This window comes from Paramormyrops kingsleyae, chromosome 23 (genome assembly GCF_048594095.1).
Source record: "Paramormyrops kingsleyae isolate MSU_618 chromosome 23, PKINGS_0.4, whole genome shotgun sequence".
Taxonomy (NCBI): Eukaryota; Metazoa; Chordata; class Actinopteri; order Osteoglossiformes; family Mormyridae; genus Paramormyrops; species Paramormyrops kingsleyae.
The window spans coordinates 10,839,725-10,857,991 of NC_132819.1; the positions used below are offsets into that span (position 1 = coordinate 10,839,725).

Below are 18,267 nucleotides of genomic sequence, written 5' to 3' on the forward strand. Positions count from 1 at the left end.
GTAGTCTATCACTAGAAAGACCTTATTGGCTATGGAAAGAGCACCATAGTCATGACCGCGGCTTGGTCTGGACTATAGAGGGACATCAAAAGCACTTCTTTGTTCTTTGGTAAAAGCTGCCACTTTATTAAAAAAAAAAACCAAAAAAACCAGAACATTTATCTAAAGGTCCGGAGAACTTTCAGACTGTCTCAGCTTATGGCCTGGTTCTGATCCAGAAGACCAGGTGGTCTGGCACACTTGCGACATCAAACAAAAGCAAGAAATGAAATCCTTAAGAAAGAAAATACCCATGTATTTTGGGACGATTTGAGAGCATGTATCCTCCCTAGAGAAGAAAAGGTGATTGAGTTCCCTGCATGGTTCCCATAAACAGACACAGCAACGCCTTTCTCGCATTATGGCCACTGCCGCTCCTCTGTCACTGCCTCCCTCTTGAAGGGAGACCCAAACCACTGCCCAGGGCCAGAGAACGGGCGTGTGCTGTCCCAGGCTCAGTTCCCAGGCTTCTCCGCTGTCCCCACACAGTGAAAACAAGATTTTCTTCCCCACATCATGGAAGGACAAACTCTAAAAGACAGCAGACCGTTCCAGAACTTACATCCGTGAGGCTGCCGGGCCAACACCGAAACGACGGCCAGCATTCACGCCGGGGTCCTACAGCTATGGAACAAAACCGTGACAAACCGTGCAGAGTGAGGAAAGCCTGGCTCTATGGAATAAACCGCTCACCTTGTCTCACCCGGGAAGAAAAGGGGAGCTGTGAGACAGCGGGCCGGGCTCATGTGGCAGGCGTTGTCTAGCAAATCATGTGGCTGTGTGTTGCTGCAGGCCGGCAGAATGAAGCCAGAGAGCTGCTGAAAGGACCTTTGTTTTGTGCTCTTTCAGGTTTATTTCACAGACTGAGCAGGCATGAGGTCGACCGGCCTTAATGCTGAATACACCACACAGCAGCGAAAACAGTGCTCCTGTTCCCCATCAGTTACCTGATACCTCTGTTCTGCTAGGCTCTCATAAAAACAACAGTTTTCTTTGGCTCCAGTGGCCACCAGGTGACGCACCAGGGCCAGTCACGTTCCCACATGCGGCCAAGCCCACCCACCTTCAGTCTCTGCTTGCTCTACGCCACGTGGCCAAGCCCCCCCGCCTACTCTCAGTCTTCGCAGGCTCTGTACAAAACGGCCAAGCCCGCCTGCCTTCAGTCTCTGCTTGCTCTATGCCAGGCGACCAAGCCTGCCTGCCTAGACTCATTCTCCGTGGGTTCTACGACACGCAACCATGCCCACACACCCTCGGTCTCCGTGTGCTCTACGGCATGTAACTACGCTCACCTGCCATCTGCCTCTGTGTGCTCTACACCACGCAGCCAAGCCTGCCCATGCTCGATCTCCACAGGCTCTACACCACGCGGCCAAGCCTGCCCATGCTCGGTCTCCACAGGCTCTACACGACCCGGCCAAGCCTGCCCATGCTCGGTCTCCACAGGCTCTACACCACGCGGCCAAGCCTGCCCATGCTCGATCTCCACAGGCTCTACACCACGCGGCCAAGCCTGCCCATGCTCGGTCTCCACAGGCTCTACACCACGCAGCCAAGCCTGCCCATGCTCGATCTCCACAGGCTCTACACCACGCGGCCAAGCCTGCCCATGCTCGGTGTCCACAGGCTCCACACGACCCGGCCAAGCCTGCCCATGCTCGGTCTCCACAGGCTCTACACCACGCGGCCAAGCCTGCCCATGCTCGGTCTCCACAGGCTCTACACCAGGTGGCCAAGCCTGCCCATGCTCGGTCTCCACAGGCTCTACACCACGCGGCCAAGCCTGCCCATGCTCGGTGTCCACAGGCTCTACACCACGCGGCCAAGCCTGCCCATGCTCGGTCTCCACAGGCTCTACACCACGCGGCCAAGCCTGCCCATGCTCGGTCTCCACAGGCTCTACACCACGCGGCCAAGCCTGCCCATGCTCGGTCTCCACAGGCGCTACACCACGCGGCCAAGCCTGCCCATGCTCGGTCTCCACAGGCTCTACACCACACAGCCAAGCCTGCCCATGCTCGGTCTCCACAGGCTCTACACCATGCGGCCAAGAACACCTACCCACCCACCTGCGCTCCGTTTTTGCAGGCTTGCACCACACGGCCAAACCAGCTTGCCCATCCTCAATCTCTACTGTTTCACGCCACACAGCCAAACCAGTCCACACTCGGTTTCTGTAGGTTCTACGCCACACGGCCAAGCCTGCCCAAGCTACGTCTCCACAGACTCTATGCCACGCAGGAAAGCCTGCTCGCGCTTGGTTTCCACGGGCTCTACATCACGCAGCCAAACGCACCCGCCCGCCCATGCTCACTTTTTGTGGCCTTACACCACACAGCCTAGCCCGCTTGCCCACCATCAATGTCTGCTGGCTCTACACCACGCAGCCCTGCCCGTCTGCTCCGCCTCAGTCTCCGCTGGCTCTAGGCCACATGGCCAAGCCCACTTGCACTTGATCTTCACAGGTTCTACAAGGATACAAAACATGAGCACACTTCGCAGGGGTTCAGATTCCAGGCAGAGCAGGGACCGGGGACCAGCAAGAGCACCAATATGTTTTTTTTTTTTTTTTTTTAATGAATCACTTAAGAATGAATAGCCCCATGCCTGTAAGCAGATGTACAATTACCCAGATCTGTTACAGGGCCACTTTACAGGAATGTCACATGACTGTATAGCTCTGTTTATCTCAAACAATTTTAGACAAAACTTCTTTGGTCCACTGTAAAAAAACTGTAAAAAAAGAAAAGTGCTTCAACTCCTTCCTCGGCATCTTGCTACATACAAAAAGTCAAACTATCAGCGAAAATCTACGTGTGAATGTGAGTAGCTCAAAAGAGGAGAGTTGAAGTTTTGTAAGGTTACATTGAGAGGAGAAAGGAAAATATCTGAGAAAAGAGAAACAGTCAATCCCCTTTATTTATGGAGTCACACTGTATGCTACCCTCAGCCACACAGGCTCAGTTGCAAGGCAGCCAGATCCGAGAGCAGTTCCTGCCCATGGCCACTAGGGGCCGCACCACTGCAACATAATAATTGCTAAAGTTGACGTCATGCACGTAGGGTGCAGGCTGGTAGTAGCAGGTGACATTGGCACAGGCAGGGATGGCGTGCTGCTCAGCCAGCATGCGCAGCGCCAGCGCTGAGATCAAGCGCAGTGTCTGTCGTCGCTCGTGGCCCATCAGGCAGACAGTGCTCTCGTCTACCACACGCCTCAGTGTGCCCAGGTACGCATAGCGCTGGTGCTCCACACCGGCAAAGTGGCTCTGCAGGTAGGCCTCCAGCTTGTGTCGCTGTTCACTGATGTCAGGGAAGTCGATGAAGAAGCGCGAGCACATGTAGCGCTGCAGTGACTTCATCTCCGCCTCGGAGGCCGCGCGGAAGCCCCTCACCAGCAGGTGGCAGTATTTCAGCAGGCCGCCACCCCGGATCTCCTCGGGGCTGCGCGTGGCGATGGTCCTGTTGTGCAGGTGGCCCAACGCCTCCAGGAAGTCACCGTAGACACTCTCGCCCAGCACGGTGGGGTGGAAGCTCTCAGACATTGGCGTCTCAGAGCAGCAGCTAAACAGCAGCAGCGAGTCCAGTGCAATCTGGAAGGAGTCCACACTGAACTCGAACTGCCGCCGCAGCGAGTCCACGAACTTCAGCTCCACATTCTTACCCGTGTTGTTGGAGAGCGAGATGAGGCTCCAGCGGTCCGTGTCGTTGCAGACCTTCACCAGCTTCTGCACGTAGGCCTCCTTCAGAGTCAGGGGTGTGAGGCGTCCCTTGTTGACCCCGGCTGGCAGGAAGTCCAGCAAGCAGTCCAGTACCACATCCATCACCAGACGGAAGGCCTGGTCATCTGCCAGCCTCAAGCCAAAGATCAGGTCCAAGTCCTTGTAGCCCAAGCCCGTGTCCCAATGCAGAACATGGCTTGCTGCAGAGCCATTCAGCTTCACGTCCTGGACCACCAAGCCCTTCTCCTCCAGCCGTGCCCGAACAACCTGAATGAAGAGGACAAGTGCGTTGGCTCCGGACCAAAGGCAACATGCTCATAGGGCAGGCTAGATGAAGCCATTCTTGCCTGGGACAAAAACTATGCAATGCAATGCAAATAAAAACAACCAACACATATATTCTTCATTGTTTTATGATTAAAAGAAAAGGAAAAAAAAACTAAGAATGAAACAAAATTTAGTATCTGAAGGTAAAAGAAGAGGGAGTTTTAAAAATTTTAAAGAGTAGGGTATTTTACATCTACATTTCTGCCAAACACATATCATTGCAAAGTAACAGCAAGTGATTCAAAAAGCATCCAGATCGGCATAATAAGTGAGAGATAATCACTGTGAGCAGAGCGTGCTGAGGAGCTGTAGCTCAGTCTGCTGGCAGGAAGAGGGTCCACAGGGGAGCAGGACAGCTCCAAGTGTTACATAAGCTCAGGGTGGGCAGAGATCCAGCTGTGCAAAGGTCAGTTTGCCAAGTGCTTCCCTCTAGTGGCCATCCCAGCACAGCAGCACCCTCAATCAAAAACAAAACACGCTGGGACATCAGCAATGCAGGGCATTGGCACCATGCATCTGGTGTGACACTCACGCTTTCTGACTCTCATGCTCAGGCAAGAAATCTTATGGCAAACATATTATTGCGTTATAAACGTACAATTAGCTACATCAAAAGCATTCGCGTAGTTTGCAAACCCTACAGACTATTTACAAGGTAATAAAACTGTTACATACATGTAAATATGTGTGCAGACTAGTCTCAAATTGAAAATCTCACACCAGCCAGCTGACCAAAGTTGGGAACCCTGCCAATACCTGGCCCATCCTCCAGCAGGCTCAGCTGCCCTTTAGTTAGGTTATACCTGAAGCTAATTCAATTCATTTTATATAGTGTATTTTCACAGCATTACATTGTCTCAAAGCACTTTACATTATCACTGCCCAAAGCCCGCAGTGAGCAAGCCAGAGTCTCTTAGTGGCAAGGAAAAACTCTCTAGAAGGAAGAAACCTTGGGAGGAACCAGACTCAAAGGGGGGGGGGGCATCCTCCAGGGGTCGGCAGAAGAAGTCCAAAATAAAGTAGAACTGTGTATAGTCCAGGTACAAATGCAGAAGATCCAGTGGAATTGCGGAAGCTGATACCAGGACAGGCCGGTGAGGAAGCTGCTTCCTTCGGTCGCTGCGAAGCGACAGCCTCTGCACAGCACCACAAAGTGAACAGACAGGAATAGCTGGCAAAGGGGTTTACTGAACTGATCGGAAATCTGATTCATCTGGTCATTTCTGATGTATAAAAACTAGGCATAAATCTCAATATAAGTGGCATGGAATATAACAGAATTACGCAGAGAGCCAAGACCATATAGCACACGCTGAGCCTATACCATGTAGCACACGCTGAGCCTATACAATATAGCACATGCTGAGCCTATACAATATAGCACACACTGAGCCTATACCATATAGCACACGCTGAGCCTATACCATATAGCACATGCTGAGCCTATACAATATAGCACACACTGAGCCTATACCATATAGCACACACTGAGCCTATACCATATAGCACACACTGAGCCTATACCATATAGCACACGCTGAGCAAAGCCACTGAGCAATTCTGCTGTTACCTTTGGTCAATGCCACAGCAGTTACCCTCGGCCGCCTCGGCCTGGGCCACCAGTCACCAGCCTATTATTCAGCGTGCTTGTCCGTTCTAAAGCAGTATGTTTCAGTGCTTCATAAATATAATAATTAAGCTGTTAACTCAATGAGTCCCACAATTTAAATAATCTTTCACTAAATATACCAATGCATACTAAATATACAATCTTCTATACAATTCTATGCTTAGGGCAGGTCATTAAGCACACACTACCTCGGACTGACACATGGTACACATTGTACTCAAACACTCATACTGTAATAGGATGGCTGTCTTTGTGTTGCTCTTATTCCTCTTATTTATTACTCTAACTTATACTAACTTATATAAACAGAGAACTGCTAAACTGTTTTTCACTGTTTTTGTAATAGTGACAATAAAGATCTGTCTATCAGGCAATCGGAAAACGGATGTATGAAGAATAATCTAAACATCCTTCCCTGCCTTAAATTGAATAAAGCAGTTTACATAATTTTAATTAATGATATTTGAAAAATTTCCCGCAGGAAAATGCCCATAATTAATTATAAGGCCTGCTGTAAAGAGACAGTGACCTTTGTAATAACCACTGTTCTTTGGATCAATTGCTTATCGTGGAAAACAAAATGTCACCGAGCCCAACTTGTATGGGGCAGAGTGACAGGGCAGAAATGGAAGTAACTGCCTCATGCAGCAGCCCCCACCACCGTTACGAGGCTCCTGGAATTAAAAAGGGACTGAAGGACTGGCCCCATTCTGAGATTTAAGTGATGCCAGATGTTAACACTAAGGGGCCTATAACTCAAATGAAAAGCCCCCATCCACTGCGGAATCCACTGTCAGAACAGATACATGAATATCCTGACAAGCTCACCTCTCACCACGAATCATATACTGGGTCTGTCTGTTCTGACCCAGAAAGGTAAGGAGCTTGCACTGATTACAGCACGTTGCCAAACCACCACACGACAAACTAACTCAGGGATGAGAACCTGAGTGCAGCCATGTGGCAGGTGATACCTCAGCACCACACTAGTCCTAATGGACCAGCGTGAGGTTTTTCCCCAGTAGCTGCAGTGCCAATCCTGCCACCAAGCCCCAAATTATTCCCTGTAAATTGGAGGACCTCCTTACTGGGCTGGATGTAGATTAACATCATACCCAGGATGAAGCAATTGCAGGTTAAGGGCCTTTGCTCAAGGGCCCAACGGAGAAGAATAACTTCAAGCATTCACAGAATTTGAACCAGCAACCTTCTAGTTGCTGGCACAGATCTCTAGGCTCAGAACCACCGCCCCGCCGTTCTGACCCAGGAAAGAATCAAATCAATGGCTTCACATCAATGATCTGACTAAGCCCTCTGCTTCACAATGAGAGGGGAGAATGAGAATGTAGGTAAGTCTGCAGACGATGGCACTGCACTAGTCTGATGTGACAAAGTGGTTCACAGTAATTCTTCCGTGTGTCCATTAACAGACACTTACCTGACCAAGCCTTCCTAAATGGCAAGGACAGAATAGGAGGAAGATGGATAGATAGACAAGGGCTCGCTGAGAAACATCATGAGGAGACCAGCATGACCTCAAGTGGCCTGTTCCAATGGAGAGGCAATCCACAAATTTATAAAGAAATTAGTCATCAACCACATTATCAGTCCCTGAGACATCTATCAGCTGTCCAGAGACAATGGACTCACTGACACCAAAAGCACCAGATGCACACAGCACCCTCTTCTACACTCAAATCCAGGCCATGTTTTTGGGTGACTATACTGGTACAAGTACTGGTTTTGTTTTCCATTCCTCTCTGCAACCAGGCCCTACCTGCCAGTTGAGCAAAGACAATAATCACAGTGATTATGAAGCTCTGCTGCCAGCAGAGGACGCTCATGTAAAGCTTTCAGTCACACGCCTGCTTTTCCAGTAGACAGATTACTGTCAGAGACCCGAGGCAGTGAGCATGTTCAACAGCGCACAAGTCAACCCAGTGGCAGCCTTCAGCTTATGGACAACCAGCCCTGATCCCAGTGCCCCCGTGTCCCAATTAGACCGCAAGCAGCCCCGATCCCAGTGCCCCGGTCTCCCAATCAGACTGCATGGACACTACACACACGTAGCTGGAGGTACAAGAATTAAGTGGCTAAATGCTACAGAGACATTTTTTAAATTCAGAAAACACTGGTATTATCATCCAGGCGCATGGATTCCATCCCCCCAGACACTAGGTATTAGAGACCCTAACTCTACATCAGCAGCAGAAGGGTTCTCCTCTCCAGTCTGTCATCACTTAGGACTGCATAACAAAACAGCCACATGTATGTACATATGTGCAAAGAGTGGAGCCCTCAGGCACAGACATTTCACTACAAGCTTCACAAAGTAAGAGAATCTCTCTGTAAAGCTACTAATGGTTAATACAGACAGGCCCTCCAGTCACCATCAAAACACACAGAACTTCTGTTATTAGCTTGGGTACTAAAACGTTCCAAAAAATAATTAACTTTGAGGGGAGGAAAATACAAAAGGAAGAACACAGATTTATTCTTCAGGCTTTGAAAGTGCTTCAGATTGCTGAGGCTTTGCAGATCATGTGCTATAGCTATGCGCCATAAATGTGACTAATCGAACAGCATTCCGAGACATCGGGGTATCGTTTAAAGTAAATTTGCTTGACTAAATGAAAACGTCAATGAACAGATGCTCACAGCAAGTCACCGGTAGCTGACACAGAAACGGATTGTATAAGCAAACGATATTACGCCTGGATTTCCGTCGACAGTAATGACTCCTTTATATAGGACTTTCCGAAAAACAATTCTGCAGCTGAAAAATTATGGAGAAAGAAGTCCAAGCACTGTCAAAGAGTCGATTTGTCTATTTCACGACAACACAATGAGCCGTTTTAAAATCAGGTTTTAAACGCCGAAAAACCTGCGTTTCCATCTGTTTCTACGATGGTGTTTATGACATTTCATTTCTCTCCCTGAGTTTCCCTATGGTCACAAGATTATTATTTTTTACCGTCGATTCACGGCTTTGTGCTTTCGATAAATAAGTAATAAATTACGCGGAACCACCTTTATAAACAAGTTGCCATTATTGCCCAGCATTATTATATATATAAACTATTTTTACTATTGCTATAATTTTATACACACACACACACACACACATATATATATATATATATAAAAATACGCACACACGCACATATATATATATAATTTTATACACACACACACACATATATGTGTGTGTGTGTGTGTGCGCGCGCGTGTGTGTATAAAATTATAGCAATAGTAAAAATAATGTGTATATATATATGTGTGTGTGTGTGTGTGTGTGTGTGCGCGCGTATTTATATATATATATATATATTGCTATAATTTTTACTATTGCTATTGCTATAATTTTATACACACACGCGCACAAGTATTGAAGAGGACGCCGGTTTCGGACCCAGGTCCTTTAGCTGTGCCGCTATACCTGAACGATGTGCTGAGGCTGGACAGACAACGTGGGGAAGTTGCCCCGGCCGTGGATGGGAACGCTCTCCCTGAGGATGGAGTCCAGGCGCTGCACCTGCTCCCAGGACAGGACGCAGAAACGCCGGCTGCGCTCCGGCGCATCATCGGAGGACATTGCGAGGCACCGCGCAAAACTTCCCTTTCCTCAGTAGAACTGGAACAGAAGCAGCTTATTGTTAAACTACCGTATTCAAATATTTGTATAAATTGCAGCAAAACTGTATATCATTTATAGAGGACAAAAAAAACAACTACAACTACAACTGAATGCTGCAGCGCTGAGCCTTTGCAGACGCACTCCGGTATCAGCAAAGGAAACCGCAATATGCACGATCTATAAGCGCACGGAAGCCGGTCCCAGACCCAGCGGGCTACATCAGAAACGCTTTTGTTGCGCTTTCAACCGGCTTTAAACCGGTTAAGATTAACATAAGCGTTCAATTGGTTGGATGCACGCTGAAGTGTCCTCCCTCCGACGGATGGCGGCGTTCACACCCCGCCTGCACTGCGTTCGCCCTTCGGGGTCTCTGTCAGTGAATGGCTGCAGCCCAACTTTTAAAATTACACAACCGCCTCGGTCTCAAATGTTTTACGCATCATTGCAAGGCCAACGATTATTCCTTATGTAATCGCACGTGATAGAAAGTCAAATACAAAGTCTCCAGTAATGTATCCTTATAATTTTCCCCTGAATTTCATAAGAAATCTTTAACACTGTACTGGCAAACGGCACCGACACCTACAACAGCCCTCGCACCAGCTCGGCTCATCATTGCTAGTTTGTCTTGCCAACTAGGAAGTTATTCGGGAATACTGGAGATCACACACTCACGAGGCCTACTTCCCGAGGCATAAACACTAGACACGTGGATTTTATCACACCTGTGCACCGCCATGTTTATATTCATGTTTATATATAATCAAGGTCTTCTGGACGCTCTTGGTTGGTAAGGATAACGCGACAAGTTTAAGGCCTTTGATAAAAATTACTACCTATTCTGTCATTAAACAGCAGAGGGCATCCGTTCCAGTTATCCAGCAAAAATTCCAGAAAAATGTCCCTCTCTCTTCTTGAATATCATTCGTTCTCTAATTATGTTTGCAAGTAAAAATTAAAGATAGCCATGTTATGCTTACATATTTAGAAAGATTTTAAGGTATGCATATTTTTTTTGCATATTTCATAGAAATATTAGCCATTAGAGAAGTCCTACTGCTGTCTGATAATGTATATAATACTAAAGTTTTATATTCTAAACTACGTAAATAATTGAAAGTATAAACATTTGAAATTTAAAAGAGGATGCTTTGGAGAAAAGAGCTGTTAAATGGTGATTTTAAAAACCAGCTTTTATATTTTTATGTGCCTAGGCAGCGAGAGGTTTGATCTGTACAGCTCTGCAAGGGTGTCAGAGATTTTGGGCCCTATGAAAGCATTTAATATGGGGCCCCAACCTGGGATTTTTTCGGACCCCTGTTGCTCAGGGACCACTAAAATCATTCTAACTGTCCCTCCATTATGGTGCCCCTGCAGCTATGTGTATAGAACTGACCAATTAACCAAAAGCAACAAGAACCTGGTGAATAGGTGAAAGTATACAAGGCATCTCACAGAAGTTGCTCATGTCTGCATCTGGCGGGTCCCAGAATGTATTCCATTATCACAACTGCTTATCCAAATCAGGATAGATTCATTCTTTCCTACAGCAATGTGTGTTGTGAATATGCTGGGTAAAATAGCAAAAAACTGTCTGCTTAGCCTAATGTTATGGTACAGTACACCGGCTTTAGTTTAATTGTTTCTTTCAATAATGAAATAATTTTGACAGCAAGGCATCTCAGTTGGTGTTTGATGTTAGCAACACTTGCTAACTAACAGAGAAATCTAATACCTGCAGGACTGAAAATCAAAGTATTTTATCCTTGTCCTAAGGGGCTACCTGTAAAGCCTTCTCCTATTAGGTCAGGCAGAGCAACATGCCTCATAACCTAACCATGGTGTGAATTGCAATGCGCTCTCATGAGTTTAAGGAAACTCGACAAACATCCGTAAGGTTTCATTTCTCTATACTGATTACAGATACTGGAACAAAGGGAGTTTTTATCATGTGTCATCAACACCTGCAAGTCAGAAAACAAATCATCTGTCTCCCCACTGTCCCAAAAAAGCAGATCTGTAAGGTTACTCTGAGTCCCAGTGATATACAGGACTGTGGGGGGGGAGCTTTAGTATAGACTTAACACCATGGTCATTGAACAGCATACGCCCTAAGGGCGGTGAGCAGCTCGAGTGAGAGCCTGAGGCCGATGTGTGAGCATCGTGCTCTGAGGGCCACGTGGAAACCTTTATCCCCATCCCCACTGCAATAACAGGCAGCGCCATGCTGGGCTAGCATGCAGCACCAGGCCCAGCAGGAAGCGGCAGTGCTGCAGGGAAAAGCCCAGCTGCAGACAAGCTCATAAAGCTGACACATGCTGTGACAGTAGCTGGCCCTGGGCCTTTGTGGAAGCCCTTTCCCCCACCGACTCCCTACAGCTGCAGCTGTTACAGCATCTGGCTGTTGGCTGCCACTCTGTAGCTTCCAAGCTGATGCTAAACCCTGGCTGGGGCAGGGCATGTGCTACTATCAATCTGATGTCACCTGGAGGAGACTCTCGCTGGTGCAATGCTACAGAGCTCTTCGGTTCATGTCCATGTTCAACCCAGCGCTAACTGTTAGCGGCAGGCTAAAGCGACATTCGACTGCGATGTCCATCAGCACTGTGGAACTACAGCATCCAGCAGCCTATTCGCCAATATGTAATTTCCCTCTGCCACACGTGATGTCTGTTTACAGCTTCCCATGGCCGTGTTAAAAAGGTGCCACTGTTTCTTCCTTGATGTCCATCAAACGCAGCCACCTTGCAGTGACGCAGTCAGAATGCCCGGGTGCGTTCCTCATTCTGTGTCCATGGCGCCTCTTCCATAACTGGGCCAGACAAGCACTGCTGCGTTGAAGTTCCTTTTTGTGTTGGAATACAATATTTGTGCATTATTTATATGAGTGATGCTTTTCAGTGAGTGAGGTAAGGTATTTTCCACAAAAATACTTTGGTATATATTGTACTGACCAAATAGCAGGTTTTGGTTACATCCTGACACGTTTAAACAGTATACACCCGTGTCTGCAGCTGCTGTGAGTTAAAGTCCAGATTATGACTGAACTGAGACAAATTACTTATCTGGTGATGCTGCTCCGTGACCACAGGGGCGCGATGTGTCGTGTGTTTCCTCCACAACAGGGAGTGAAAGCGGATGCTATGGAAATGTGGTGCATAAATGGAGAAAACCAATGAATTCGGCCTGAAAAACAGTGCAAAGACAGCAAGAGTGACAGTCATCACAGCCAAAGCAGCAAAAGAAGATTCAAGATAACTAGAAAAATTCTTTTGCCCGAGTCCAGAAAATATGTCTGTCAGGTGTCACCTGCCGAAATGTAAGTCTCATTGTCATAAACAGAACAAGCAAAGAAGAAACGAGATAGTATTCTGGGAAAAACCCGACCTACGTGTCTGTGTGCTGGCCGATGCTATTGAAGTGTAAGTATGCGAACTGGTCTGGCAGCACTTCCGACTGATGGGAAATATTTGCTTTTTTTAACAAGCCATTTGCACACGTGCAAACCCTGCAGTCTTCCTTATGAGTGCAAATCCTGTGTAACAGGCCTGACCAAGTGCAAGATGTATGACAGGAAATCTACAGTAATTTACTGTTCCCACAAAGGCATCCAATAATAATCACATTACATAATCATACTACATTTTAAATATAACATCAGTTTATGTTTCCCATGCGATGGCAGTGATGTGAAAGCAGCCATCCCACCTGGGGGGAAGGGGCTGTAAGGGCCACTGGAATGCAGTGTCTGAAACAAGGTCCTGCTCTCTACCATCTGGCTATGGACTGACGGACAGGGGGTACATTAGACATGCAACAGCTGCCCCCACCTCCCAAAATTAGCTATCTACATAACACTACACAATACATAATGATTTGTTGTTAAAAGAACAATAAAAATGTTCCAGCAGACTGATGTCCTTTCTGACTTCTGGTCATTACATGACTGTATGGCCCACTGAGTACTTAGTATTCATCTTCATCAGCATGTAGCGCAACAACAATCTTTTAGCCTGTACGACTGGCAACTTCTGAACTCCGGTCCTGTGAAGTGGGCAAACACTGCAGTATTTACCTGTAACATTGGTCTACTGACACACATTTAATTATTGTTCTGATAAGATGTAGCACTGGTCCAGTTGAAATACTTTGTTGAAAAGTACAACTGTTCCCCCTCCATCCCCCTCCCCAAGCTGGCATGTAAACTCAGCCCCCCCCGCTGACTGCCACTCAAACTGCTCCCCACAATCACAGCCAAGAAATGGGACCCAGATGTGTGGGCCAAGCAGGAGCCTTATTACCGTCATTTATTGCATCCCAGCATTTGAAGTAAAAGCACAGGCCTTTGAAGCTACCCCTGTATCCCAACATGTGCCTCATGTTTACATGGAGATCACTGACCTACTATATACTATGTTTGTTGGAGACATTAAAAGCTGATAGGTGACCATGGAGCTACCTGGATAATCTCTGCTTGTGGTGCTGCCGGGACAGCAGAGTCTCCTGCTGGGAGCCACACGGTCCCACAGACACTGACGCTGCACGTTCCACTCAGGAATCAGAAGCTCATGGTTCCCTGGAATGGGCATCTCTCTGATAGTTAACGATTCCTGCTTGTATCTTAACACGCAGCCTAATTGTAACACTGCCTTCAGCCACAGCTAGTGACGTTTGTACTGCAGACTTTGCCTTACTGTTCTATATAAGCATTTAAAGGTATCCTGTGTAACAGGCCATAAGCCTATTTCAGGCTACCGCTGTTCAATGGGGAACGACAGTAGTGACGCGGTTCAGAAGAGCTCCCCCCGGAGGGAACGAGGATGTATGGCAATAGTGCAGTGGTAGGCAACCAGCTGTGTTACCCAGAAAGTACATCATAAGAACACAAGAACAACTAATAAGTCAGAGTTGTTAAAACCTTATCTAGCTCTGATTTAAAGGAACCCAGGGTTTTAGCTTGCGCTACACTAGCAGGAAGACTATTCCATACTCTAGCTACACACTGTGTAAAGAAGTGCTTTTTCAAATCCAATTTAAAATGTTCTCCCGCTAATTTCCACTTATTGCCACAAGTTCTAGTATTTGAACTAATATTGAAGTAGCCATTTGGCTGAACAACATTCAGACCTGTTAGAATCTTATATACCTGGATCATGGCCTTCTGGAAATCTAAGTAGATGACATCATAGGCCTTCTTGTGATCAATTTCTCTTGTAGCTTCCTTAAAGAACTCAAGTAGCTTAATTCAACAGGATCTACCTCTCCTAAATCCATGTAGGCTATCCCTCAGAATGTTATTTGTATCCAAGTAATCTACCATTTTCACTTGGATTATAGCTTCCATTACTTTTCCAGTTATGCAAGTTAAACTGATTGGCCTATAGTTTGCTGTATTACTTCTATCCCCTTTTTTGAATATGGGCGTTATATTAGCATGCTTCCAATCAGAAGGTACCACACCAGCAGATAAGGATTTATGAAGCAGCAAAGTTAAAGGTTGGCAAATAATATCACTCTTTTTAAAACTATAGTTAAAATGCCATCAGAGCCCTTTTCCTCCTGACTTTATTTTTAATTTCCGTAGTAAACCTCCTTGGTTGCAGTTTTCTAGATTTAATTTTGCTGGAAACAGGTATGAAGTCCTCTTGCACTTGCAATAATGTGCTTTTAAAAAAATTCCCATGCCTTTTCAACAGTTTTATTTAACTCCACCCAGTTTACAGTTTCTAGTTTAGTTTAAAGTTCGCCATCCTAACATTGTATGTTTTGGTTTCGGACTTTGCTAAAGTCTAAAATTAACTTCAAATTTAACCATGTTATGATCAGTACCTCCAAGTGGATCTAAAACCCCAAATTTCCCAATCCTATCCTGGTTATTAGAGAAAACAAGATTGAGAATGGCTTCTCCTCTGGTAGGGGATTTAACAAACCGAGTACAAAAACAATCCTGTACAAATTCCACTATCTCAAGTTCATTTACAGAAGGGCCAGAGACTGTATCCCAGGTAAATTAAAATCACCCCTAACCACCACATCATTTTTATTACTCATCATCCTGATATCATATAACATTCTGCTTTCTGCTGCAGCTACATTAGTTGCTCTATAACAAACACCGACAATTAGGCCATTTGAGTTTTTAGCATTTAGTTTTATCCATACAGCTTCTGTACTTTTATTTTTATCAGTGAGCTAACTTGCCTGCAAGTTTTCCTTTACATATACTGCAACACCACCTCCCTTCTTGCCTATCCGGTCTCTACGGAACAACGTGTAACCATCCATATTATATTCTTCTCCATCATTGTCACTCATCAGTTACTCCTATAACATTATAAGAGTCAGCTGGTTGCAGGTCTACCAAAGAGCCAAAAATGTTATAATATAATTACCAAAGACAAGAAATGAGACAAGCACACTTTTGATAATGGCAAGAGGGCTGGTATAAATGCCCCCCCCCCCCACGTGAGAGTTTTGGGAGGGGAGTGCAATTTGTGGATGAGAGAGTGATGGGGTGGTAATTAATAGTAAATGTGTTAATCGTGCTAATTTATGCTAAGAAACTCTCTGTAAATCTCCAAAAGGGTTGAGGTTGCAGAAATCAGGCCACAGAAGAAGTAAATAGAGAGATGCGGTAATGGGGTGAGAGAGAGAGGCATCACCATGATTAAACAGGATACAGAATCTGTCCCGCTTTCCTGCTGTTTTTTTTCCTAGTCTCACAGTACAGACACACAGACACAGAGCATAACCACAGACGTTAATGTCCTACTGCCCAAAATCACTGGGAGGACTGATAAGGGGCGACGTGCTGCAGCAGTGTGGAGCCACAGGAGCAGCTGTGTTTCTGCACTGGGTAATACACATATGACATCACTTAATGACAGGGTGAGACAGGGCCTCTGCCCAGCCAGCCACTGTCAGCCTTTCCATCCACATGCAACCCCAGCTGCTGCTGGCTCTTTACAAGAGGAGGGGAAACCCTCCAGCAGTCTGCTTGAAAATTGGGGGAGTGGGGCCACAGGCAGTAAGCGGAACAGACAATCCTTTGTGTGGGTAGGAGCAAATATCACTCTCAGCAGCGCCTCCTACTGGCAGGGCAGCGCATGTCTGGAATACGTGCCAGGTTAGCAGAATAACAGCCTCAAAGGCTGGTAGCTTGGCAGGCCTGCTGAGGGGGAAAGATCAGGCAGTAGGCAGAATGTTCAGGCAGCAAAGTGCATCTCACCAGTGGATCTGACACAATCCTGAAACCTAAAGCCAGCAGCACTGGGTCTGAAGTCACTGTGATGAGGGGCACCTTGGCTGCCGAGCTTCCGCGGGCAATCAGCTCTGTTTTGAAGTTTCCTACGACCTTTTTGCCGTCGGGGATCAATAAATTACCTGTAACAAATTTAATGTATCCTCTGAGCTGCTGTGTCATCATTATGGATCTCAGTTTGGAAGTTTCTCTGCAGGCACAATACTTGCCTGTGTGAGGGGCCAGAAAAAGCTGATTAAAGTTTATAAACGACATGATGGGGGTGGGTGGGGTTCCTCCTCCACAGGCATCCCGGGATGGGTGGGGTTCCCCCTCCACAGGCATCCCGGGATGGGCGGGGTTCCTCCTCCACAGGCATCCAGGGGTGGGCGGGGTTACCCCTCCACAGGCATCCCAGATGGGAGGGGTACCCCCCTCCACAGATATCCAGGAGTGGGCGGGTTCCCTCTCCGCAGGCATCCCCTTGGAAAATGCTGATACTTGAACACCTCAGGAATTTTACCCAGCAGTTAAATCTATTGATATTTTCCTAGGCAGAACCTTCTCTAGCCTCAGATTCATTAAACATATTTTTTGCTCATAAGTTCAGATCACAGCAGAATTAAAACATTGACAGGGTCTATGGATTAAGAGAATACAAACCAATATTAACACACACTATAATCATAGTTCCTGTTCCTTCTTACTAAGGATACATTTCGCACAGAATTTATTGTGAAGAAGGCCATAGCTTCTATGGAACTGGTTATGCCCTGTGGTTCTGTGCATGCCTGGGGGGTTGGGCCACCCTGTGGTTATGCCTCACGTGAGAGGACACTCAAAGACTGTAATGCTATGCGTGTGGTTCTGGCTTAAGTGAGAGGACACTCAGACAGTAACCTCTTGTGCCGTTTCAGTTATTTGCTTTATTCTGAATCCTTGGCAATACCAAGGCTCTTCTCAGAGGCTCCCCTTTCCTACAGTTAGCACAGTACTTTATTAGGGCTGCTTTTCATTCGAATATTAATTTTATTGTCATTTTGCCAAAGACTGAATATTTATATTTGACTTTTCAGCAGTATGCTGTTGTTGAACAAAAGACACTCAGACTCAAGTTAATCATAGTACTTATTACATGAAGCAACCCTCATATCATCCTAATGCTGGAAAGCAATATTTAAGATGAAACAGCCAAGATGATTTAAGTATATAGTTTGGGATCCTTCTGATAGCTCACTTTCCTGGTGACTGAATGTGCAGGAATATTCTCTGAGAGCCAAGATGCCACTTTACTGCCCTCTATTGGAAGTCAATATTATCACCACACCAGACGCAAACCTTGAGTATTACTTGAATATCACTATTGAACAACAGGAAAGCCAAACAAAATCATAACCTAATGTAGTCCTATTTTTGTCACACTGATATGAAAAGATTGTTTACCAACCGAGTTGGTAAACAATGTGGCACTCAGGTACTCAGCCAGCTGCGTCCCAGGCTTTGCCTTTGATCTGTTTGGCCTAAGAGTGGTTCCCAAAATAGTAGCAGTACTGCAGTTAATGAGTCTGAAAGGTCTGGAACAACAAACAATGTCCACAAATGTCCATCTAGCCTCTCTGTTTCCAGAGGGATATTTTTGCCAATGTGGGCAAAGATGACAACACTGGGAGCTAGA

At 46.4% G+C, this 18,267-nt stretch overlaps 1 protein-coding gene across 2 annotated transcripts; it reads right to left on the reverse strand.

Moving 5' to 3' along the window:
- Nucleotides 1-1,731: 1,731 nt before the first annotated feature.
- Nucleotides 1,732-10,147, reverse strand: LOC111839671 (terminal nucleotidyltransferase 5A-like). Of its 2 annotated transcripts, none has more exons than XM_023803778.2 (3): nucleotides 9,939-10,147; nucleotides 9,155-9,349; nucleotides 1,732-4,025 (listed from the first exon to the last, which is right to left on the reverse strand). In XM_023803778.2, exons 2-3 carry the CDS (start codon nucleotides 9,308-9,310, stop codon nucleotides 3,000-3,002), a joined length of 1,182 nt encoding a protein of 393 aa, XP_023659546.1. In that variant the 5' UTR covers nucleotides 9,311-9,349; nucleotides 9,939-10,147; the 3' UTR covers nucleotides 1,732-2,999. The 2 variants fall into 2 exon arrangements, with proteins under 2 accessions (XP_023659546.1, XP_023659545.1); XM_023803777.2 differs by lacking the exon at nucleotides 9,939-10,147 and adding an exon at nucleotides 9,457-9,913.
- Between the last annotated feature and the right edge of the window lie 8,120 nt (nucleotides 10,148-18,267).